At 38.3% G+C, this 24,647-nt stretch overlaps 1 protein-coding gene across 3 annotated transcripts in view; it reads left to right on the forward strand.

Moving 5' to 3' along the window:
* The window catches only part of SNAPC1 (small nuclear RNA activating complex polypeptide 1), a 29,996-nt gene extending 19,422 nt beyond the window's left edge, over nucleotides 1–10,574 (forward strand). For 2 of the 3 annotated variants that reach the window (XM_078053788.1, XM_036067726.2), the window contains 2 exons: nucleotides 6,112–6,210; nucleotides 9,287–10,574. In XM_078053788.1, the coding sequence (XP_077909914.1) occupies nucleotides 6,112–6,210; nucleotides 9,287–9,348 (161 nt within the window). In that variant the 3' untranslated portion in view covers nucleotides 9,349–10,574. The remainder of the gene's footprint in view (nucleotides 1–6,111; nucleotides 6,211–9,286) is intronic. The other variant, XM_078053789.1, reaches the window with a different exon arrangement.
* Nucleotides 10,575–24,647: the final 14,073 nt, after the last annotated feature.

Raw genomic sequence — 24,647 nt, forward strand, 5'->3', positions numbered from 1 at the left:
GTTTCTAATAAAGCTAAACACATGCTTAACTTATGACCCAGCAGTCCTACTCCTTGGTATTTACCCAAAAGAAATGAAAACTTATATATTCACACAAAAAGTTGCATGCAAAAGTTTATAGCGGTTCTGTACATAATTGGGAAAAATTATAGCCAGCCTAAATATCTTCAACTGGTCCTTGGATAAACAAACCATGGAATAAGTGTACAGTGGGATACTACTCAAGAATAAAGCAGCTGCTGATACATGTAGTAGCATGGGTGACTCATGTGCCTTGTGCCAAATAAGAGAAAGAAGACAGACCCAAAAGGCCTAAGGACAATCTGGAAGAGGCAAAATTTATAGGGGCAGAAAACAGATCATAGGTGGCTAGGTACTGAGGGTGGAGGGCAGTGTTGAATGCAGAAGGGCAGGGAAATTTCTGATATGGAATTGTTCTGTATTTTGGTTGCAGTGGTAATTGCACAACTGCATTTGTCCAAACTCCTAAATCTGTACATTGAAAATCATGGTGACTTTTATTATGTATAAATCAACAACCCAAACAAACCCAAACCAGAGGACATGAGGAAAAGACTGATTAGTTTGATTATATTTAAAAATTAACTTCTGCAAGATTAAGTGTTTTTTCTAAGGTATTAAAGGTAACTTGGGTCTTTTTTTTCCTAAGGTGTCAAAGATAACTTGGGTTTTGAAAGCTGCACAAGCAGTTTTTATTAGTAATCAACCTTCATACAAGTGCAGAGAGGTCAGCTGGCCAAGCTGCTTTCTTAAACACCTAAACAGGTTTTTGTTTTGTTTTGTTTTTATGTGGCTGAGGAACAAAGGAGAAGCAAGTGCAAAATAGGAAAGAAATTAAATGAAAGTTTCTTTTCATCTTAAATAATTTGGTAGGTGTAATTTACAAAATACCACTTCCTTCACTATGTTTTATTACTTAATGTAGTTACCTAAAACATTTTCATAAACTCTGAGATTAACTTTTAAGAACTGGTTCTTTATCACATCCAAGATTTGTTACTGAATTTACCTAGGTGTGTTAGGGAGGATTTAATTCATGAGAAAGAAAGTGTAGTAAGATACCTGAATTCAAATCTTCAGTTGTATCTCAACTATTCTAGCTAACCAGCTTTGTGGCTCAGAAGGTATTATAAATACTTTGAAGCAGAAGTGATTTATTATTCTATATCTTAAAGATCCAAGTACTTCATAGTTTCTCTTTAATCAAAATTTCATTTCCTTAAAGTGGAAAGGTATTTTTGATTTCATGCTCTTTTCAAAAAGAGGCACCTTATACTCCCAACAATGCAGAAGAGCTTGCAAAAGTATTTGCAGCACATATAATAATGTTAACATTTCTAATTTTAGGGGAGCTCTTAGAATTTAGTAAGAAAAAGACCACCACCCAAGTAAAGAAACTGGCTTAGGAAATGAGCAGGCAATTCACAAAGTGTAGACAGTCAATATATATTTGAAGAGATATTTAATCTCAGTAATTAAAGGAATGTAAATTAAAACATGATTTTTATATAACTTACTAGATTTGCAAAGATTAAGGATAAGTGAATACCCATTGATCGTGGAAGTGTAAAGAGGTAAAATCTGAATTTAAGTGGGAGTATAAATTGGCACATCCTTTTCGGACAGCAATATGGAATCATCTGTCAAAATTTTAAAAGTACGTGCCTTTTAATGTAGCAATTCAATTTCTAGGAATTTATCCTTTACAAGTGACAAAAACACACAGGACATTCACTGCAGGATTATTTGAAATGGCAAAGACTAAACAACTCAAATGTGTAACATTGAAAAATTTGGTACATAAAATTGTTAGCCTATACAAAAGAATATTTTGCAGTTATTAAAAAGCTAGAGAAAGTTCTATATATACTGACATGAAAATAGGTCCAAAATATACCAGTGCATTGCTTAGTGAAAATGTCTTTTTAAAGAAGAGTATGATTGCATATCTGTTCATAAAAGTATCTGTAGGGGGGCCTGGGTGACTCAGTCAGTTGAATGTCCAACTCTTGGTTTTGGCTCTGGTCATGATCTCATGGTCATGGGATCCAGTCCCATGATGGGCTCCGTGCTGAACAGGGAGTCTGCTTGTCCCTCTCCCTACCCCTGCTTGTGCATGCACACACACTCTCTCTCTCTCAAACAAATCTTTAAAAAATAATATGTAGACATAAACACAATGTATATCATTAAAGAAATCTAGAAGCATATTAACAGTGGTTAATTCTCAGGGATGGGATCATGAGAAATTTCCAAGTCCAGGAATTTCTGTAATGTTTGAATTTTTTGTGATAACTGTATGTTACTTTAGTAATCTGGAAAAAATCCAAGGTTTTTTATTTAAAAAAAAATAAATATAACAATACTTTCATAGACTTAAGACAAATATAAGAATTGGCATGAAAAAAGGCAGGGTAGTTGGAAGTATAGAGTGACTCCATTTTGCCTGGGACTGTAAAGGATGTGTTGAGGAGCTACTGTTAATGTAGAAAAATATGTTGAGGATTGTATTTTGACCAGCCCTGAAATGTGGAAGCATTAAATTTTGGTAGGCAGACGGGAGTCATCTGAGACTTCTGAGTAGACAGGAGTCATCTGAGACTTCTGAGTAAGAAAGTGGTATGACCAGTTTTCTTTGAAGAAAATCCATCTGGGAGTAGTATGGTCAGTAGGTGGGGACAAACTGAAAATAGGAACACTAAGGAAAAGGCTGTTTAGGAGTAATGAGCATCTGGCCAGGTGGTTGTAGGAATTAGGCAGGCAGACAAACAGATATGAGAGCCAATGTATATAACCAAGTATAGATGTAACGTAGCTGTATGTAACCAAATATAGAGGCTGATGGAGAGGGATGAGACAAGGATGCTTAATGTCTAAATAACTGAAGGAATGTTGGTGCCTTTGACAGAAATAAGGATCACAGGATGAAGATTTCATTTGGGGTAGAATTTGTCCCAGTCTGCCTTTCCAGGTTCAATTCCTGTAATAGTTGTCTGGCTCAATCTATTGATTGGATTTACACAAGTTTGTATTATTTAAGTTTCAGCTCTGTGTGTTCCCCATTCCTCACTATAGCGTGCACATTTCTGGAAGGACATAAGTAATAGTAATGATGGTGGAGAGGAGAGTAGCTATTATTTCTGTCACACTTAGTATCTGCCACACTTCTTTCACATATCCAAGGTCACCTAGCTAATAAATGGAGCTGAGACTCAAATAGCAGTGTGTCTGAATCTAAGCCTGAGTCTTTAAGTGCTATACTTGCTGTCTCTCAGGTAACTGGAAATGTGGTCTGGAGCTCAAATTAGACATGCAATTCAGTATGTTGTATTCTTTTTTTTTTTTTAAGATTTTATTTATTTATTTGAGAGAGAGAATGAGATAGAGAGCATGAGAGGGGGGAGGGTCAGAGGGAGAAGCAGACTCCCTGCTGAGCAGGGAGCCCGATGCGGGTCTCAATCCCGGGACTCCAGGATCATGACCTGAGCCGAAGGCAGTCGCTTAACCAACTGAGCCACCCAGGCGCCCAGTATGTTGTATTCTAACTGCATGTCTAGTAACCATTTGTTTTAAGATTGAGCAATAGTCTATTAGTTATAATTGTATCCCACACTGTTAGCTTTGAGCATAGTAAAACCATCTACCTGATACCCTCTAGGGAGTTAGTTTTGTAATAACTAAGGTTAATGATTTAAATGTCAAAATTTACTTTTTAAAAGTTTAATTATTCCGGTTAATATCTTTCTAAAACATTCATCTCTATATATTGCTTGTTTTCTACAATGTGCATTTATCATTTTTATAATTAGAAAAATACTAAAATGTATTTTATGCCCTCCTGTTTTCTAGAACAGTATATCCTAACATAATTTAACTTTATCTTTATAACTCAGGGTTATCATCATAAGCATATTATGTTACTGGGCTTTATAATATAATGATTGTATCAAGAAATATCTTAAGTATGTGGGGAAGTTTATACTTATGGCTTCATGCTGCATTACTTTGTCAGTTTTTATGTCTTATTTTTTAAAAAGTTTTTCTGTTACATTTACTGTGGTAGTTGTCTTCTTTGGTTCTCATTGTGGCTTATAGCAATTTTTTTGCCCTTTTGCTGCTGTTTAACTGTAATGGTTTCAGAAACTGGTTGGCCGTTCACTTCAGTTTTATGTAAAATAAATGTAATCAGGTTCTGGATAAAGGCCTGCGGAACATACCGGTGACTAAAGTTCATGAGCTTTATTTAATATATGGACTTTGAGATAAACATCTGAAGTTTTGTACGTTTACTTCTTGGTTCCTGGCTGCATCTTAGGTGGGTGAAGCACTGTATTTGTTTTTAAGAGCTTTTAGAGAACATTGTTTTTTATTTTTTTAAACATACTTAATGTAGAGATCCATCTCTAAAACACAATCATCATGTGACTGGATGAAGACTTGTTTCTCAACTGTCTTTTTTTTTTTTTAAAGATTTTATTTATTTATTTATTTATTTGAGGGAGAGAGAGAGCATGAGTGAGGTGCAGGGAGAGGGAGAAGCAGACTCCACACTGAGCAGGGAGCCCAATGTGGGGCTTGATCCCAGGCTCCTGGGATCATGACCTGTGCCGAAGGCAGAAGGCAGATGCTTAACTGACTGAGCCACTCAGGTGCCCCTCAACTGTCTGTTTTAAACTCAGAAATCCTTACCTTGACGTTGTTGGATAGAATCTTTCAAGTTGTAAATGTGGATTTAGGGAAAAGTCATTAATAATGGATATGGATGGACATGCTAAAAGATTGTGAAGAACACTATCAGTAACTTTGGGTAGATTGTACTGATTGTAATTTTGTGAACTGGAAAATTTTATAGGTCCAAGTTTTAAAAAAACGTGATTAGATGTAAAAAGAGATTTCCTAAAACATTATCTACCATCTTAAAAATCATGTAATAAATTATTGTAATTAATATTTATGATTTGCAAGTAAAGGTAGAATTCTGCTTTAATGACTTAATGGGAAACTGGTATTATTTTATTATCAAGTTTAAATTGTATTTAAGTGGAAGCTTATGGCTGCAGTTTACTCAACTCCACCTTAGAGCAATCTGTTCATTCCATAAACTCTACTATACCCCATTAACTCAGCATATATGTGTTCAGAGCAGAAAATTTAAGCTTATTTTCATTTTAATTTCTTGCCTTCTGAGAAGTGCTGACAGGTATGTATTAACATATGTACTAAATGAAATACTGTGGTATAAAATCATTGAACCCATATTTAATCATTTAATAAATATTTATCGAGGCCCTACTGCATGCTAGGCACTTTTCTAAGTGCTGGGGATACATTGACTTAAGCCAAAGTCTGTCCTTGTGAAACTCACATTCTAGTGGGAGGAGGCAGACCATAGAGAAAAAAATTAACATGTAATAATAGATCAGGTGGTGAAAGTATTGTAGAGAAGAATAAGGCAGCATAAGGAGTGAGAATGTATGTGGGCGTTACTGTTGGGACCTGAAAGTTATGTGCTGAGACCTGATAAAACAATGGTATTTGATAAATTTGATTAGGATATTTCTTTAGGTACCAGAAGGTTGATGTAGAAAAATGTTTTGGAAAATGGTAAGTCAATGGCAAGTTATGATTAGAGAAATCTATTTTATAGAGCAGATGTAGTGAGAAGAGAAAGTATACATTCAAAAACAAGGCTATTACCTTTAAAATTACATTTGTGATTAGTTAACAAAGTTGAAATAAGACACACGATTATTCCCTGATATCTGCAGATATAACCCATAATGTGTGTGATAAAGCTTGAGTAGTGTTTATTAAACAGCAGTTTAAATAATATTGTCATTTTTTCCCTTTTCTCCCTTTTCTTTACTTTAATGATAAGAATTAGATTATTTTCAAAGCAGAGATACAAATATAATACTTAAAAATAGAAATGTATTTTAAAATGCATATTTCTCTTTACCATTCCAATTTTCGCATTTAGTTTAAATATCTAATTTTTATGTTGTAGTAATTACATTATTTTGTAAAAATTTTTCTCAAAGATTAACATTCTTTGTTTTTGTATGAAATTATTTTCCCAACTATTTCCAGATAACATGCAGAATGTACATAAAGAAGATAAATCGTTAAGGCTGAGTATGCCTGTAATTACAGAAGAAGAAGAGGACAATGAAAGTGTTAGTGAAACAGGTACAGATGAAATTTTGTCAAATACTGATGAAAAGTTATGCTCAGAGAGCATTAAGATTTAGAACCCTTGAAGAGCATGGTGATTAGCTCTGTGTTCTTGTGATGCTTTTTTTCTTTGACACATTGGAGAATTTTAGTATTAATCATGACACTTAAAAGTAAATGTTAATACAATAAATAAATGGAAAGGAGAGGTAGTGGTCAGTTGAGGTGAGAAGTGAAGGATAGGTAAAATACCATTATTAGTACGTGAATATACCTCATCATGAGGATGTCTGGAATGTATTCCTAACAAAGGGCAAGGTTCCCAAAATACAAATTTCTGAATATAACTTTAAAGAGATTTTATTGTTAAAAAATAGTTATTTCAAATTTGAATGTAAAATTTTCACCTATGGAATGATGATTGTAACTAAATAGTTGTAAATTGCATGACATAAGTTAAAATGGCTATACCTTTTAGTGTTGTAGTTTTCATAATTTGTAGTGTTTATTAAACAACAGTTTAAATAAGACTGTCTCTAGTAATAATTATAGTATTACAGAGAATAAGTTACATTTAGCAGGCTAGGCTTGATAATTGGTAATCCATCAATGATAATGAATATAATGTGTGTTAATAATGCGTAACGACTTTTTTTTTCATTTGGTTTTATATTCATTCAGCAAGCATATCCTGAGTGCCTATCATGTTTCAAACACTTAGCTATGTACAGGGCTATAAAGATATATACTACTGGAATTTAAGAACCATTTTATTTTGATCACAGTTATTATAGATCTGAGCACAGTGACTGGCCCATAGTGGACTTAAGTATTTGTTGAATGAATCAGATCAGTCTGTGCCTTCAAGGACCTTAGAGTTTAGTTAGGGAGAAAAACAGCCCAGTTCATTATGGTAGAGAGAAACGGTGTTATAGAAGTATATAGAAGACAAAGAATAGACATTTTACAAGGAATATTTGTTCCTTCAGAAATGTGAGTGCTTCTGTGATTTGCTTATGTCAGCATAAAATAGTCCTTTACAATCTTGTGATGAGTTTCAGACTGTAGTTTCTTTCCAGTCTTGATTGGTAGCTTTTTTTGAGTAAACAGTTAAATAAACAAACACACCTTTATGAATCTTTGGCAAGTCCAATTTAAAAATCTGTTAGTTTGTGGGGTGCCTGGGTGGCTCAGTCGTTAAGTGTCTGCCTTCGGCTCAGGTCATGATCCCAGGGTCCTGGGATCGAGCCCCGCATTGGGCTCCCTGCTCAGCAGGAGGCCTGCTTCTCCCTCTCCCACTCCCCCTGCTTGTGTTCCCCCTCTCGCTGTGTCTCTGTCAAATAAATAAAATCTTTAAAAAAATAAATAAAATCTGTTAGTTTGTGATTTTTAAAAATTTGGTTAAATTATAATGACATATGCATACGACTTAATTCAAATAATTTTATAATATTCATTATAAGAAACTACAGTCTTCTGACTTTGACTCCCATTTTTCTTTTTAAATTTTTATTTATTTATTTTTTATTATGTTCAGTTAGCCAACATACAGTACATCATTAGTTTTTGATGTAGTGTTCAACGGTTCATCACTTTTGACTCTTTATTGTTTTGGTATTTACCTCTATGTCTTTAAAAATTTGTATTTTATCACTTCTTTATGTTTTAGTTCTGTGGATTATCTCTTGACTTTCCACTGAGGAAGGCAAGGGTATAGTTTTCTTTAATATATTCTTCACCTCCCACTTCAAGCACATGTATGCTTCCCAGGCCCCAGCCTTCCAGTGTAATTATTTTAGCTATGTCGGTATTCTGCATTTATAAAATATTATTGACAACAGAGCCATGTAATGTACTGTGACTTACTCTGTACATTTATTGTTTTCCCTAGAGAGTGATAACTTTTTGTCTTACTAATTTATTTTTTCTATAGACTTAACACGAATTTATCTTCAAACTCTTCCTCAGTTGTGTAAATCTCCTGTTGGGATACTCAAACACATTAGGGATTTTGTCATTTTCATATTTTTAAAGAACTTTCTTGCTGACCTCTGACCTGCCTTACTGGACAGTTTGCTCTCTTGGCCTGCTGCACTCCATCCTGGTCGCTGCTGTCTTCTAGGAACCTAGGAGATTCCTGGAATCTCTTTTTCTTCTTACTTTCTTCTTTGTCTTTTCTCGTTCCTTTTCCTATCACTCTTCTTTTGTTTTTCATTAGTGGGGAATATTTTGTTTCTTTACATCTTTCATAATTTTCATGTTTTTGTATTTTCTGTTTTCTTTGTTTTTAATGATTTGTAATTTTTAGGTTCACAGCTGTTTCTAGATAAACACTTATTTGAGTGTTGGTTGTGGCATCTGCTGTCATAGCCAAAAAGATGTACTGGACGGGATTATGCTAAGTGAAATAAGTCAAGCAGAGAAAGACAATTATCATATGATTTCACTCATATATGGAACATAAGGAATAGCATGGAGGACCACTGGAGAAGGGAGGGAAAACTGAATGGGAAGAAATCAGAGAAGGAGACAAACGATGAGAGACTCTGGACTCTGGGAACCAAACTAAGGGTTACAGAAGAGAGGGAGGTGGGGTAACTGGGTGATGGGTATTAAGGAGGGCACATGTGATGAGCACAGGGTGTTATACGCAACTAAGGAATTGTTGAACAGTACATCAAAAACTAATGATGTACTATATGCTGGCTAATTGAACATAATAATAAAAATAATAATAGAAAAAGATGTATGGTACTAGTGATTTGGGTTACATTTTCAGGTTTAATTGAAATGAAATTCAAATCTTAATCACTCTGTCTCTTATTGCACCGTCCTATAGTTTAGGGAGAGCTCACCCATATGAAACCGCTTCAAAGTAGCTTATTATTAAATAAGGATTTAGGAAGACTAGAATCTACTTTAGCAAGTTTTCAACTGCAGTATCATTTTGAAGGAAAGAATCATGTATATGTTAGGTTTAGGATTTTTTGTTGTGAGGGTATTCCAATTAAACAGCTGTATCGTTTAAATGTATTATCAGTTAAAGTATTATTTTGTAGACCTGACAGACTTATTAATTTTATGTCTTTAGAGTTCACTGTGCCCAAGAGGAAAAGAAAATGCAGAACAAAGAACCCGGTGAAGAATTCTTAACATCTGTGACAGAAGAAAAGATTTATATTTTGTATATTGAACAGGAAGACTGCCAGTATTAAAAATAATTCTTCTGGGAAACTATAGGTTATTTCTCTGAAACGGCAATATCTTAACATTGCTCTAGATTTATAAAGGAACAAAAAATTAGAAATAAGAATTTACTTCAAGAATTAATTTTAACATTTCCTTTTATGAAATCTGCATAAATGGAAATAAAATTTGGATTTAGAATGTAATAGAAATAATCCTGTTATTTGCAGGTTATTGTTTCCTATAACTTTTTGTGATGTTATACTTCTTACAGTTCTGATATTAGCTATTTAAAATACTTGTTCTTGAAGTAGTAATGTTTATTACATGCAAGTGGCTAATTACATTTATAGTATGGTAATGGATTTGTTTATGATGTGTATTAACTCTTTTATATATTGTATGGTTAAGTACAATACAGTTTTTGCCTTATTTGCTCTATTTTTGAACATATGAAACTTCAGTGGTCAGTAACTTACATGATTGATACTTAGGAAGCCCAGTTTCTACTTCTCCTATCAATTAAATAGTCTTTGGTGCTTGTTTTAAAGCTCCCTTTGGCCTAACATTTATGTATATATGTGTATGTATAGATATATGTATGCATGTGTCCATATGTATACATATATGATTAGTTCAGTACATTGTTTAACTACAACATTTAAATACTAATTATTTCTTTTTAATTTTTTTTAAAGATTTATTTATTTTTAGAGAGAGCGCGCATGTGCACACGTGTGCGGCTGGTGGGGCAGAGGGAGAGGGTGGGAGAATCCTCAAAAGTTGGCCACTTAACTGACTGAATACCAAATACTAATTACTAAATACTAAATACACCCCTAACTACTAAATACTAATTATTTCTAACAAAACCTTTAGGAGTGGTAATGTAAATTCCAGAATGTGTCTATGGTACAGAATAGATGATACTCACAGAAAAAGATTTCTAAGCTTTGTGGATGTGCCTCTGTTAATTTCTCACTTAAGACATTTAAATGGAGATCACTTAAGCCATGTTGTTTGAATTGCTGCCACTAGCAGACTATCTCCACACCATGTGGTTGGCTCAGCCTGTCTTACAGTTGATTATACTCCAGGTGGTTTTCCAGCATTGTATATTCAGGAATTTTGCAAATGTCCTGTGAGTAAAAATGTGTGAAATCTGTAATCTTAAAATAAAAATACTGATGCTAGCCCAAGTAAACTTTTGTTTATTAGAATGTATGCTATCACATTAGCTACTAAACAAAATTATTTCCTCTGATTTCAGATGTTCCTGGTAGTAGATGGGACAGTTTTCATAATGTGGACATTGGACAGAGCTTCTGGGATTTAAACATTCTAGGGTTGGGGCACTTGGAGATAACATTGGCCTCTTGTGTACTAGGTTATTTGCTAAAACTTGTCTGATCATTAACATTTACAAACATTGTACCACTAACACAGTGAGTTGGCCTCTATTTTTTCATAATAATACTTAAGCAAAAGACAAAGTATCATTTCACTTGTACTATGGAGAAACTATCTTAAGATGGTAAGTGCCTTGCCCACATTCACAGAGTTAGTGAGTGATGCATCTGGGATACAAATTTAGGGCTCTTGCGTATAATTTCAGTGTCATTTTATATAAGCCAACAGAAATGGAAATCCAGAGGAGTACTTATGACTGCAAGCAGTAAAACCCTATTTTGCAGTGACTTAAGCAGTAAGGAAAGGTTAAAACCAGTTGAGTCTCCGTGCAGGTTGGTGCTCTGGGTTGTAAAGTAGGTCATTTCCATAATGGCTTCATATACAGGTTTGGGTTTTCAGGGAAAGCTTTGTTTCAGTGCAGGGAACTGGTCACCAGCCAGGTTCCCAGATGGCAGCCAGTGGCCAGCCTTGCAAGCAGGCCTGTCTCAGGACTGCAGTCTCAGGCTTGCACTGGGGCCTCTTCTCTGCACAGGTTCATTTCATTTTTCACTATTTCAAATAATGCTGTGTTGACTTGTGTGTGTGTATCTTGGCTCACTTTAGGTTGGTATTTCTGTTAGATAAATCTACACATGAATTTGCATGTTGGACAGTGTATGTGTGTATATATACACATACATATATATATAAAAAGTTTTAATTATTGCCAAATCGAACTCCAAAAAGATTGCCAGTTTACATTCCTACTAACAGTATTTACAAGGGACTCGCCACATCTCCATTACACTTGTTATCAATCTGTAATTTTTCCCTGTTGAATATAGCCTGAATCTTAACAGCAGAAAATGTAGAAAGACAGTTAAGAGTAACAAAAATTTTTTTTTAAGATTTTATTTATGTATTTGACAGAGCACACAAGCACAGGGAGGGGCAGGCAGAGGGAGAGGGAGAAGCAGGCTCCCTGCTTAGCAGGACCCTGGGATCATGACCTGGGCAGAAGGCAGCCGCTTAACCAACTGAGACACCCAGGCGCCCCAAGAGTAACAAAATTGTACTAAACAGTTGTGAGTTGTTATATGGCTACATCTGACACAGTGTCTGCTTTAGATGATAGCAAGTTTTCCATGAATATATTATGAAGGTAGGGTGTGAATCACTTGGTAGATTTGCTTTAAATATGAAATTGAAGCTTATTAAATAGAATTCAAATAGAAAATACTTGTGTTTAACAGTGGGCTTTCAGAATTAAAATGTGTCATAATACTAGCTACCTATTAAGCTATTTGTATTGTCGCCCTGATTATAATAACTGCACCAAGTTGATTTTAATATTAAATAATGACTAATGTTCTGTGAAGAAGAGTTATGTGGCAGTGTTTGTACCCACAAGATGTATTTTAAAACCCTTCCACTTTCAGAAATCTTAACATAGGAAAGTACTGTTCAAAGTAGAGACTTGGAATCATAGTAGTTTTAATGTTACACGCCAGGTTTACTTGGAGTATCTAAAACGAACCATGAATGAAAGAGGTGGAACCAGAAAGGAAATGGAGGTTGTACAGATACTGATTAGGGAAATATTTTTCACCTGGAAATGAAGTATTGTAATTTATGTCTTCAGAAGAAAACTACCCTGGAAACGTGTAGTTTTCTGTAAGTTACAGCATGTTTGTTTTCTGGTACTCAAAATTTTGAGTTTATATTGTAAGCACACCTATGATCCCATTTGGTTTTATAAGTCCTTCTTAATGCCTCAAAGGTCTTCTGTGAGTGGATATATTTATTGTAGGGAAACATCCCCAATCTCTTAAATACCCAATTAAAGTGCTTGTTCCCTGAAACACACAGTTGTACCATCTGCAAGCTATTTTCTACTGCCAAAGGAGAAATAATGAGTCAACTTTCAGGCAAAGACTTTGTCTTCTTACAGAGATTTTCAGAACAGTGGTATAATAGGGAAATGTATTAAAAATGCATTTATCTAAATTGACTGTTAATTTTCCTGACCGAGAAACTAGAAAGTCAAATATTTGTATCCTAGTTCTGCCACTTATTCATTATATATCCTTAAAAAATTCCTTTTTGTTTAAATCTTTTCTCAGCTGTAAATTCAATACAGAACTACTTACTGTACAGACTTGTCACAAATACTTAAAATTGCTTTAGTGTTTTGAAAGTGCAAAGATAAGAAATTCTAAACTTCAAAATAATAACTGCTGGAAAGTGTTAAGCTTTTAAAAAATACTTGGGTGCCAAGGAAACCAGAGTGATTATTAGTGCTTAGTGTAATTTGTTTTTTTAAAGATTTTATTTCTGAGAGAGGGAGAGAGCGCGTACGCTCATGCGCAGGAGCTGGGGGAGGGGCAGAGGGAGAGGGAGAAGCAAGCTCCCCACTGAGCAGGGAACCCGATGCGGGGCGCAGTCCCAGGTCCCTGGGATCATGACCTGAGCTGAAGGCAGACACTTGAGCGACTGAGCCACCAAGTGCCCCTACTTAATGTGATTTTTGTTGCGATTTTCTTAAGTCAATAATCGGAAGCTTATGTGTTTACACCGATTTTCAGATTGACAAGAGACAGCTCTCATACCTCAATCAACAACTTAAGGAGCTACTCCTGGTTTCCTTTTTCACGTTGAATTAGGTACAATATATATCATCTTCCTAATAACCTATTTGGGTTATGACAAAAAGATTCACAAATACATAGAGAAAATATCTTTAATTGAGGTATCTTTAAAAATGAACTTAAACTGAAATTTGCTTTCACGTAAAGAGCCTGGGAAAATAAGCAGACTTGTTAATACCTTCCTAACTTCCCCTTGATTCTTGAGTTAAATTACAGTTGGAAGAATGCTTGCTTTTTAAATGGCATTGAGAAGACTCTGTGGGTGCTTAACTATTCACATTTTCATTTATCTTCTGAACAGCTATGTAGTACTTTTCGCTGCACATTTTAAAAATTCCCTGTATTAAAGTAAATGCCAAAACCTCAGACCGTATAGCCCCTTCTTGTGTAGTAATGTAGTATTTTTTTATCCCTGAATTATTTGGTTTCCTGTGTTGTATATTGCAGGTCTGGATTTTTTTTTTTTTTAAGATAAATTGGACAGGCCCCTTTTGGTTGCAAGGAACAAAGGCACATTCGTGTTATCTTAAATGCTGGAGGCTTATTTTCAGAATACAGAGGACCGTAAGGCAGCCATCTCCTCCAAGGCACAGCTTGGAGAGCTGAAAAAATGGCTCTTTGTCACGTAAGGACACAGCAGCTCACATGGCTGGGTTGTGTCCTCATGCTGAAATGGCTGCCCATGCTACGTAGTCGCAGTATGCATACTCTTCTTCATGTGTTTTCCAGCTTCTCTCTGTGCATTTCTGTCTGCTACTCCTACTGCTCCTGAAAGAGGATCTGAATAAACCAAAAAGATCTTCCCGATTGGGTAGAGATTATTCTAGTGGGTTATTTTAGCCTCCCTTATGTCTACCCAAAGGATGGCTGCCCTTAACGACGGCATAGGTCCTGGTGCAAACAGCTATGGCCAGTGGAGCAGGGTCACAAGCCACAGGGCACAGCAAATTATGTGGAAGGACCCAACTCTGGCAGCTTTCTTTAGAAGAGGCCACGCAGGACAGGCCTTTTGAATCTCAAGCATTTCTCAGTCCATCTATGATTTGATTAAAATGGTAACGATGCTATAACATCATCAATATTGCCACTAAGTGAAGTAATCAAGTAGTGGCAAAAATTTCACTTGACAACAGGAGCATGGCACAGTGGTGAAGAGAAAATTGGTCAGGGGCCAGATTGTCTGGGTTTGCTCTGAGATTGCAGTGTGACCTGTGCCTTAATAAAACCCACCTGTACATTCACTCAGTATAATTCCATTTAGACCCCCTTCTCTCCTTTGTGATGTTGTTATATATTTTACTTCTGTATGTTACAAACCTCATTATACATTGTAATTTTTGCTTAAACAAAAAATTAAAAAAAGGTATTACATTTACCCACATATGAACATTTTCCAGTGCTCTTTTGATCTTCATGCAAATCTGTGCTTGCATTTGGAATAATTTTCCTTTAGTCTAAGAACTTTGAATATGAATTTCTTGTTGTTCAGCTCTATTGGAGACAACATTCTACCAGCTTTTGTTTGTCTGAAAATGTCTTTATTTCACCTTCATTTTTGAAAGATACTTTTGCTGGAATTAGAATTCTAGGTTAGCAGCTTTTTCTTTCAGCACTTTAAAGATTGTTCTATTGTCTTCAGCCTTCTTCCTTGTGTCTAATGTGAGGTTAGTTTCCATTCTTGCTGCTATTCCCTTGTATATGATGTGCTGTCTTTCTCTGGCTGCTTTTACGATTTTGTCTTTATTTTTGGTTTTCAGCAGTTTGATAGGATGTGCCTGCTGTGGTTTATTTTCGTGTGTCCTACATGTCATACCGGTCTCACTCTTGTCTAGGATTCCAAGTACATGTGTGTTGACCGCTTGATATGGTCCCACAGGTCATCATGCCTTTTTTCCCCCCCAATAATTCTTCTCTCTGTGCTTCAGACAGGATGATTCCTTTTGACTTGTTTTCAAGCTGATGAGTCCTTAATTCTAATGGATTCAATCTGAAGTTAGTCTCTTCTAATAACTTAAATTTTAGGTGTTGGATTTTTCAATTTTAGGATGTCCCCTTGGTTCTTCTCATGGTTTTCATATCTCCACTGATATTCTCCATTTTTGTTTTACCCATTATTTCCATCTTTTACTGCAGATTGTTCAATATACTTACCTAGTTATTTTCAAGTCTTTGCTAGTTCCAACATTTGGGTCATCACTCTGTATTTCTGTTGGCTGATTTTTTTCCCTATTGACTAAGGGTCATATTTTCCTGTTTCCTTCTTTGTCTAGCAATTTTTTATTATATAATGATACATGTTAGAGACTCTGGATTCTGTTATCTCCCTCTGAAGAACATTTTTTTCTAGGAAGCAGTTAAATTACTGATAGAGCACCTTGAGCTTGTGGAGATTTGATTGTAGGCTTTGCTGGGGTGGATCTATTTTGGTTTTGTCCCTACTTTTAGGGAAAATACCTCAGCCCTGGTATGTGGCTCTTACTTGTAAGGTGTGGCCCTTAGGACGTTTTCACAGAGTGATGTGGAGTATTTGCCATATCACCCTCTCCTGGCAGGGCTTGAACTTCGAGCTCGTCAGCTGTTCAACTTGTCTTGAAATCGTTGGGAGTTTTTGCCTGCTGGCAGCCCAAGAGGTAAGGGCATTTTACACTCATATTTTGGGGTTGCCTTCTCTGTCATCCCTGTTTTGGGGGTTTCCCATCTTGATGTCTAACCACTCTGACAACCCAGGCTTCCTCTTCTGACTCCTCAGGTCAGCAGGACTCAGCATTTCTGCCTGAATTCTACCTGCCCTGTTCCAGACAGAGCTGTGCCCTCAGGGGTGAAGTTGTATAAACACAAATCTCTCCTTTCAAGGATTGCATCTGCCTACGTTTTTATCACAGAAACGAATGAGGTGATAGCCTCCTATTCACCCATGTTACTGAACTTTCTTCACTGGATTTGTGCCCTGAGTGTGTCCCAGGTTACCAAGGTTCCACTTAGTATTCTTGGAGACTTAAGAACTCATTTAGGTCACCCAAGTATATGTGATCATAATTTAGTGTGATACTAACCTAATGGCTCGAAAGAAGTTGGTGCACTTCTGAAAATGCTAAAAATCCCGCATTTTTCAAGGACGTTAATCTTCCCAAAATGCTAAGCACTACAGAATTATCAAATTATGTTATTAATTTGCTTTTGGTTGCAAGCTGCAAAGCCTGATCATCAGGCTAATTACAGATTATGCTGTGAGGGAAACCTTTTTATGTATACCAGTCTTTTCTTACAAGTGCTTTAATATGAGGCTTTAAAAAATCTTATTTAAGATAACAAAAACAAAAAAGAGAAAGCCTTCATGTAATTACATTATCTACAGGCTGATTTCAAATACCTTATCACCATAGTACCTAATTAATTGGGCTATGTTAGCTTAACTATTTTTAGAGAAGTCAACGCCCAAACATTTGTTGAACTTCTTACAGTGTATATGATTTACGTGAAATGAATTTTGCTAAAGTCTCACAAATTGTTAACTCTTCTGCCTTTGTTAAGTGTTTTAAATGGTTGACTTATCTTAGTTTCTTGTAGCATAATTGGCATACTGACTTTCTTGCTAACTTTATACACCATTTTATTACACGTGGTTAACTGAAAGTATTCTCTTTGTAAACTTAAACTAGTTGCCTATAAAATTTTCCCACCAGATCATTTCCCCAATTTTAGCATTGCATTTAAAAACGAAATATCCTGGGGCACCTGGGTGGCTCAGTTGGTTAAGCAACCAACTCTTGATTTCCGCTCCCGTCAAGGTCTCAGGATCCACCAGGCCTGGGGCTCTGTGCTCAACAGGGAGTCTGCTTGAGATTCTCTCTCCCTCTCCCCCTGACCCTCCCCTCACTAGCTCTCTTTCTCTTTCTAATAAATAAATCTTTAAAAAACAAAAACAATGAAATATCCTGTCCTTTATTTAGAGACCATATGTCTGGAAAGTCATTGTTTTTAATTTAAGATGAATCAACCAATCAAAAAATATAGCTTACCTTCTTTAGTGTTCCCATGGACACCTAACAAAATACCAAATTATTAACAAAATTACCCATATACTGTATATGTTATACTGGCAAATAACTCTATTAGTCTTCTTTCTGAAAATCCTTTATGTTTACAAATATAATTAATTCACAGAACTATATACTCTACAGAATCAGGATCCTATTTCTTTATAATGTTTCTGTATCTCCATAACTGGGACTTACTGCTTCAGAGAAGAAAATGAAAAATGTAGAATATCTCCTTAGGGCTGTAGAGTCAGAAATTTCTTTGTCCTCTGGTGGATTTACACACTTTTCCTGATTCCAATTTTTTGATGAAATGAGGAGAGTATCTCTAGTAATTTATAAAGCCTGGGTGAAATCAAACAAGACAGGCATGGGCTTCCAGGAAGCCGGTTTAGGCTAGAATTTGTGGCACCAAGGGCAGCTGAGTCCAAGCCAGGCCATGGCTGATTCCATTGAGTTTTTAACTTCCACTTTGTTTTTTCATTTCTGAGATTTTTATATGTGTCTAGATATTTTTGATACTCTCTTGTTCTTTGGTTTTTTAAGTTCAACTTCTGTTTCATTAAATACTTCAAACAATAATTTTACATTCTATATCTGATAATTTCAGTATCTGAAATTCTACAAGTCCGTCTATAATTTGTTGTTTCTGCTAACTCTCACTCATGATGGTTTTTATCCTCATTGTATTTGGAGCTTATATTTTCTCGAATCTGACGTGTGGGAATCCTGTGTGCCTAATTTGAGATGTTTTTCCTTTAGAGAGGACTTCTGTTTGTGCCTGCTGTGAGCCAGGAATACTACTGTTCTGGTACTTGTATGGTCCTTGGAATCACAGGTTAAGCTCCAAGTCTGGTCTCTCGATTGCCGGAGAGATCACGTCAACTCCACTCCACTGGTCTCTATTCCACTTGCTTACAACATACTGCCTCCTGCTCTGGCTTCAGCTCATTGTTTTCTTTTTCCCCTTGGAGATTTTCCTTACTTTCTAGTGAGTGCAGGAATGCATGAAAATGTATTTTTACAGTAATGTATCCAGGAACAGTGAGAATGCCCTTTGAAAGTATCTGATTTGTCATACTGTCAGAAGTAGAAGTCCCAGGAGGTATTATTTATCATTTACAGATGGTAAGTAATTTGCCCAGTATCGCAGAGCTGGTGAGTGATGAAGACATTATTGGATGGACCCGTGTGGTCTGGCTCCAGAGCCTACGCTTTTCCCCACCACACAGGTGAGTCTGAATCTCAGGGGAGATTGTGCAACGTATTGCAAAGAATTGGTTGGTGAGACCAGGAGAGACTATAGGATACCGAGGGAGTGTGTAGGATGGGCCAATGAATTGGGGTTGGAGCACCAATTACAAGGGCACTCTGGAGGGGCTGAGGAACCCTGGAGAAGAACCACTGATGATGATGTGAAATGTAGGTTGGAAATAGAGGAAAAGGAAGTGTCACAGAAGCCAAGGGAGTAGACTCTTAAGGATGAAGTGGTTAGTAGTGTCATCATACACAGCAGTACGATGCCATATTGAAAATTATCCTTTGAGTTTGGCAGTTAGGCTACTCCCTCTACCGAGGGTGCTAAAGACTGAATGTTGGATCCCCCACACATTCTTCTGTTGAAACCTAATCCCCCAATGTGATGGTTATTGGGAGGCGAAGGTCATGAGGGTGGAGCCCTCATGAATGGGATTAGTGCTCTTACAAGAGAGACCCTAGAGAGCTCCCTTGTCTCTTCTACCATGTGAGGACACAGAAGATGGCCCTTTATGAACCAGGAAGAGGCCTCTCTCTAGATACCCAATCTGCTGGTGCCTTGATCTTCAACTACCCAGCCTCCAGAACCGTGAGAAATACATGTTGTTTAAACAACCCAGTTTATGATAAGTTTGTTATAGCAGCCCAAAGAGAGCAAGGCAAAGGGCTAATTTTAGTGGTGGGTTGAGGATTAAATTGGAAGTGATGCACTGTGGATGGGAAGTCGGGATTGTTCTTTTCAGAAGTTTGCATGAGAACGAAGACAAACTGGTTCAGTGAGAGGGAAGCCCAAGATCCAAAGGTCAAGATGTTTACAGGTTTAGAATACAGAACTAAGGAGAATGATACACAAAATGATTTACTAAAACTATAAAATGTATTCTAGCTTGAAATACATTAATATTGCAAATCAACTTTTTAAAACTTACTTCCATTTCCCCTTATGGTTATTCAGCTCTATTCTCTTGTGCCCAAAAGAAAAAAATATTAACTGCTCAGAGGTAGAGTGAAGTGGGTGTTTTATTTCCTCTCCTTGCCCAAGGGTTACTCAAATAAAACACAGCTTTGAAAAATCCTATCCTATTCTTCTAGCTTAAACAAGTACTTTGACAAAGAAAGTTACTTAAGCCTGGAGAGAAGAAAGCAACTACGTGGGTCTATGACTCTTGGAGCTTTTCCTTACTATATAAGGAATTAATTACTGAGAATTGTGACAAGTTCTCTATCTTTATGAAGGATTGAAAGAAAAGAATGCACTTACATTTTTAAAGGGATGTCTTTAATTAGGTCTGAGTAAAGACCACTTATTGAAGAGGTTTGTTAACACTGAAATCATTTCCTAGTGGCTGAATTCTCAGCATTTCTAACTTACCAGTACTTCCACTCTCTGCTGTTAGATGGAGGAGACCAGAGTGGAATCTCTCAGGTCTGACATTCCGGCTCTCAGGTGGTTTTAGTCCCCTGTCACCAGCCGCTGTTACTTGGGTCAGAGGTTGGCTAATTTTAGGTTGTACTGGAAACACCTGGGGAGCTCATTTAATAGGCAGATCCTAGGGTCCGATTGCTACAGCTTCCGCTCCAGTGAGTGCTGGTTGGGGCTTGAGAATTGGCATTTGTAACAAGTTCTCCAGGTGATTCTGGACCAGGTGGTCTGAGGCCCTTAGCTGGTGAGAGCTGGCCTATGCTTGTCTTTGGCAAAAACCGAATAGCTATTCGGATGCATTTCTCTGCCTCTGCCCTCACCCTCCTCCAAGCACATTTGACGTCGGGGTGAGTATGGATTGCTTGAGATTCTTAATATTTTATAACTGTGTCCTGCTTTCTGAAATGAGGTGATCAAACATTTTTGAACTGTTTTTCGAATGACTGCTAAAATGTACTAAAAAAAAGAAATTAATGCGTGTACATCAGAGTCTTGAACAGCAAAGCCATCCTTTTTTTTTTTTTTTTTTTTTTAGCAAACCCTCCTTTCGACCCATTTGTCTTGCTGGTCTCCAGACTGTCTCCTTTCCCAGACTGGTTATTTTCCCTTCCCTCTTCTGAATTCCTACCTTACACGTTCTTAAATATTGACCTGGCGCCAGGTATAGACTAGCTAAGGGACAGCCTGCAGCGAGGAAGAGGCAACCGGACGCTGTGGTTTTCTGGCGAGTGAGTCTCTCCAGTGTCTGCTGGAAGTTTCTTTTTTTTCTTTTTTAAAGATTATTTATTTATTTATTTGATAGAGCGCACAAGGAGGGGGAACAGCAGAGGCAGAGGGAGAAGCAGGCTCCCCGCTGAGCAGGGAGCCTGATGTGGGCTCCATCCCAGGACCCTGGGATCATGACCTGAGCCGAAGGCAGATGTTTAACCTACTGAACCACCCAGGCGCCCCAGCAATTTTCATCACGTAACTACAGGCTGGGACCAGGCCTTGCCCTCCACTTCCCAGACCAGACTTCCACCAAATGAGCCCGGTCACACTTACGCCCATTTCCGGTGTCACTTGCAAGGGTTCCATCAGAACATGATGCTCTTTATTACCTAATGGCTATGTTTTTAAAAGCTTTACTTGTTTATTAGCATAATCCATGTCTTAGGGAATGTTCTGGAAGTATTTGAGTTCAGAGGCTTAGGACAGATACAGAGACTGAATGAAAATCAAAGGCAAATTTTATACAAAACAGTAAAAATTTCCTCTCGTCAGATAAAATGCTCATTAGCTCGCAGCCTACTTGCACATATCATAGTTAAAGTAATTTTTCTGTTTTCACCTACTCTAACAAAGAAACAAAGCAATAGCTATCTCAAACAAGAATAGTCTCCGTGGTGACGCAGACCCACTCAGTGGGGCGGCTGCAGCCCTTCACCCTGCCCTGCTCTCATTTCTTGTTTATAGCCAGAGTTAATAAAGTCAACAGGATGTGGTCATAGGCCAAGGATCAGAGAGCCCGGATAGTAATTTCCACGCAGTGTGTGTAAGAGGTATTTGTCCTTTCTTATTTGGGAAATGAACTCAAGCTATGTGGGGGCTGACATTTGCCTCACAATTATGGCAAATAATAAGTCCGAAGAGCCCTGCAATAATCACAAATTACCTTAGCTAAAACCCTTTGTAAGCAGTTGCCGGGGTCTGACCTGTCTCTGTCCCGACCCCCTTTATGTATTAGCAGTCCAAAGAGCTGATGTTCTCACAGATCCCTGGCCCCTGTCCTCCTACCCGCCCTCCTCCTGGGCTCCAGGCCCTGAGACATCCTGCACATCCTCCCAGTCCCACCTGACTCCCTCTGTGGCTCCTTTTATCCCTCCAGCCGCCCTGACCCTCGTGGCTGGCCATTTCAGGGACACAGCAACCTAGACTTCCTCCCTCCTTTTGGCCTCCAAGTCCTGTCCTTTTCCACTGCCTGCTCTCCTCAGCCATGTTGGAGAAGCCTGCACGTGGCCGCCTTCCCTCCCTTGCTCCTGAGGTCCAATTCCAGGTAGGCCCTCCCTACAGCCTCTTCTCTTCGTGCTTTGGATTCCCTCTCAGCTTTCCACTCTACGTCCTCCACCTCCTCTCTGCTTCCTTCCTTCTTGGTAACTAAGCACACATGCTTACGTGATCCAGAACTTGGGGACCATACAGCATGCCTGAACCCCCCAACCTCCCCCTTCCAACCCCAGAATCCCTTTGCATCGTCCCTCTCTATTCCTCCACCTACGTTTCTGAGACTGAAAGTGCACCTAAGACTGAACTCTCTGCCTATGTTGGTGATGCCAGCCACTCTGTCAACCAACACCCAGTCCTGCCATGATATTTTATTTTTTTTAAGATTTTATTTATTTATTTATTTGACAGAGAGAGACACAGTGAGAGAGAGAGGGAACACAAGCAGGGGCAGAGAGGGGGAGAAGCAGGCTTCCCGCTGAGCAGGGAGCCCGATGCGGGGCTCGGTCCCAGGACCCTGGGATCATGACCTGAGCCGAAGGCAGACACTAAACGACTGAGTCACCCAGGCACCCCTAGATTTTAGACACTTCCTCTCCATGTACTCCTTCTCCCCTTGAAATTGTACGAATATCCTAGCTTGATACTGATTTGTGTGTCTTCTTCCTTCCTGTTATGTAACTTCACTTACCACGTGGGTCTCCCTGTCTCTGACTAGAGTTTGGCACCTGCAGCCTTAGGTTGTATAGAACACCAAAGAAACCAGAATCGTGGCTTTTGAGTTTCAGAAGCGAAAGTCCATGAACAAGACACACAGATTTGCAAGAATATAGGATGTTTTAAGAGTTTGTTTTCCAGCCCTTAGGAGATGAGCTTCCTCAGACTCGGAGAGAGGAAGGGATATAAAGGAGCGCAAGGAGCTGCGATCCTACTGAGGTGTGAGAAGACAATGGCAGACACCGACGGGGTGCCCACCCGCCCTTCCTACCCATTCTCCTTGGCCCACAGAACCCACCTCGTGCCGTAGAAGTTGAAGTTAACAGACACTTGCTTTCCCAGCCTGCCATTGCAGCTAGGATGGAAGGAAGAGGCTTTTGAGGGCATTTTAACAAAGATTGTCTCCCCTGATTAAAAAGAGGGAGACGAGAAGGAATACCCCATCTCCCAATTTCTGGAATGCCATGTGAGGATATGAGGTGTTTGTGTTGTGGCAGTCTTCTTGTCCACAAAGTGAGGGATGGCAGAGTAGGAAGAGAGAAAGATCCTGAGTTTTCACTGACTCTGGATTCACCACCTTTGGATTCCTTGTTATGTGAGATAATAAGATGTTTCTACTGTTGAAGCCACCCTCCGCAGTTAGGTGTAGTTGCAAACCTTCTACACCCATCCCCACCCCCACCCCCCACTCCCCTTCTTAGAGAAAAGTCCCATTGCCAAGGACCCAGGGAGGTGAGAGAACTTCCAGATAGGTTGGAGAAGCTGAGGCCTACAGGGACATTTGTCTTCTATTAAATGTCTTGTCGGCAAACCATGCAGAGTTCCCCTTCGCCACCACAGTAAGGGGATGGTAAGAAAGGCGAGGTTGTGTGGCCCATTCATAAAGGCCTGAGACTCCTTCATAGATTTCCCTGTTGCCCCAGAATGGCCTGGGCAAATAGCCAGACTTTCCCACAAGAACAATGGAAATTTCAAGGGTAAGCGTCAGGCCTGGCGAGGTTCTGAGAGGATGAGAGTACAGAGGAGAAGCGCACCCTCACGGACTGACACCTGGAGGCCATCCAGCGCTGATGGGCTCTGCACTCCAGACAGAAGAGGCCCATCACAGCGTGGAGATGGTGCCTGAGGGGCAGATACCTCCTAACACCCCTGATGCCATCCAGCTCTTTCCTCCAACCTGGATGCAACCCCCAGAAAAAGTGGGGCAAGAAAACTGAATTGCCTGAGAAAAACCTGCATCAATGGAGTTTACCCTGAACTGACTAAAATCAAGCTCCCTAAAACCAGGTGGAATGGGGACAGGGGCCAGAAAGTCAACTTAGTTAAGGAAAAGCAAACATTTGTTTCTCTTTTACATACCTTGAGCGTGAGGACAGAAATAATCCTGCTGAAAAATCCTCTACCTTAAAAAAGAAAAACAAAACAAAAACCAGTCTCACCTCAATCCCACCCTCCCCTAAAGCTCTTCCATCCCCTTTCATTCCCTGCACTGCCAAACTTTTGGAGAGAATTATCTGTACCTGGGGCCCCCACTGACTCCTCAACCCCTTCTCATCCCTCACCTGGCTCCAGGCTAATAGGCCTGCTCTCTAACAGGTCAGTTATTCAGAAAACATTTATTGAACTCATACTTGGAGTTACCACTTTTCAAACTCTTTCTGACTTAGAAAAGTAGTACAATTAATAAATAAAGAGCCTCATGAATGTTCTACTGACCCTTCAAATGAGTTCAAACCCAATTCATGATTGTCCCCCTCACAGCAGCTTAACCTACTGGTTTGTGAGTTTCAAATAGGTTCCAAACTCTGGGGG

The sequence above is a fragment of the Halichoerus grypus genome, chromosome 8 (assembly GCF_964656455.1).
Source record: "Halichoerus grypus chromosome 8, mHalGry1.hap1.1, whole genome shotgun sequence".
In the NCBI taxonomy this organism is placed as follows: domain Eukaryota; kingdom Metazoa; phylum Chordata; class Mammalia; order Carnivora; family Phocidae; genus Halichoerus; species Halichoerus grypus.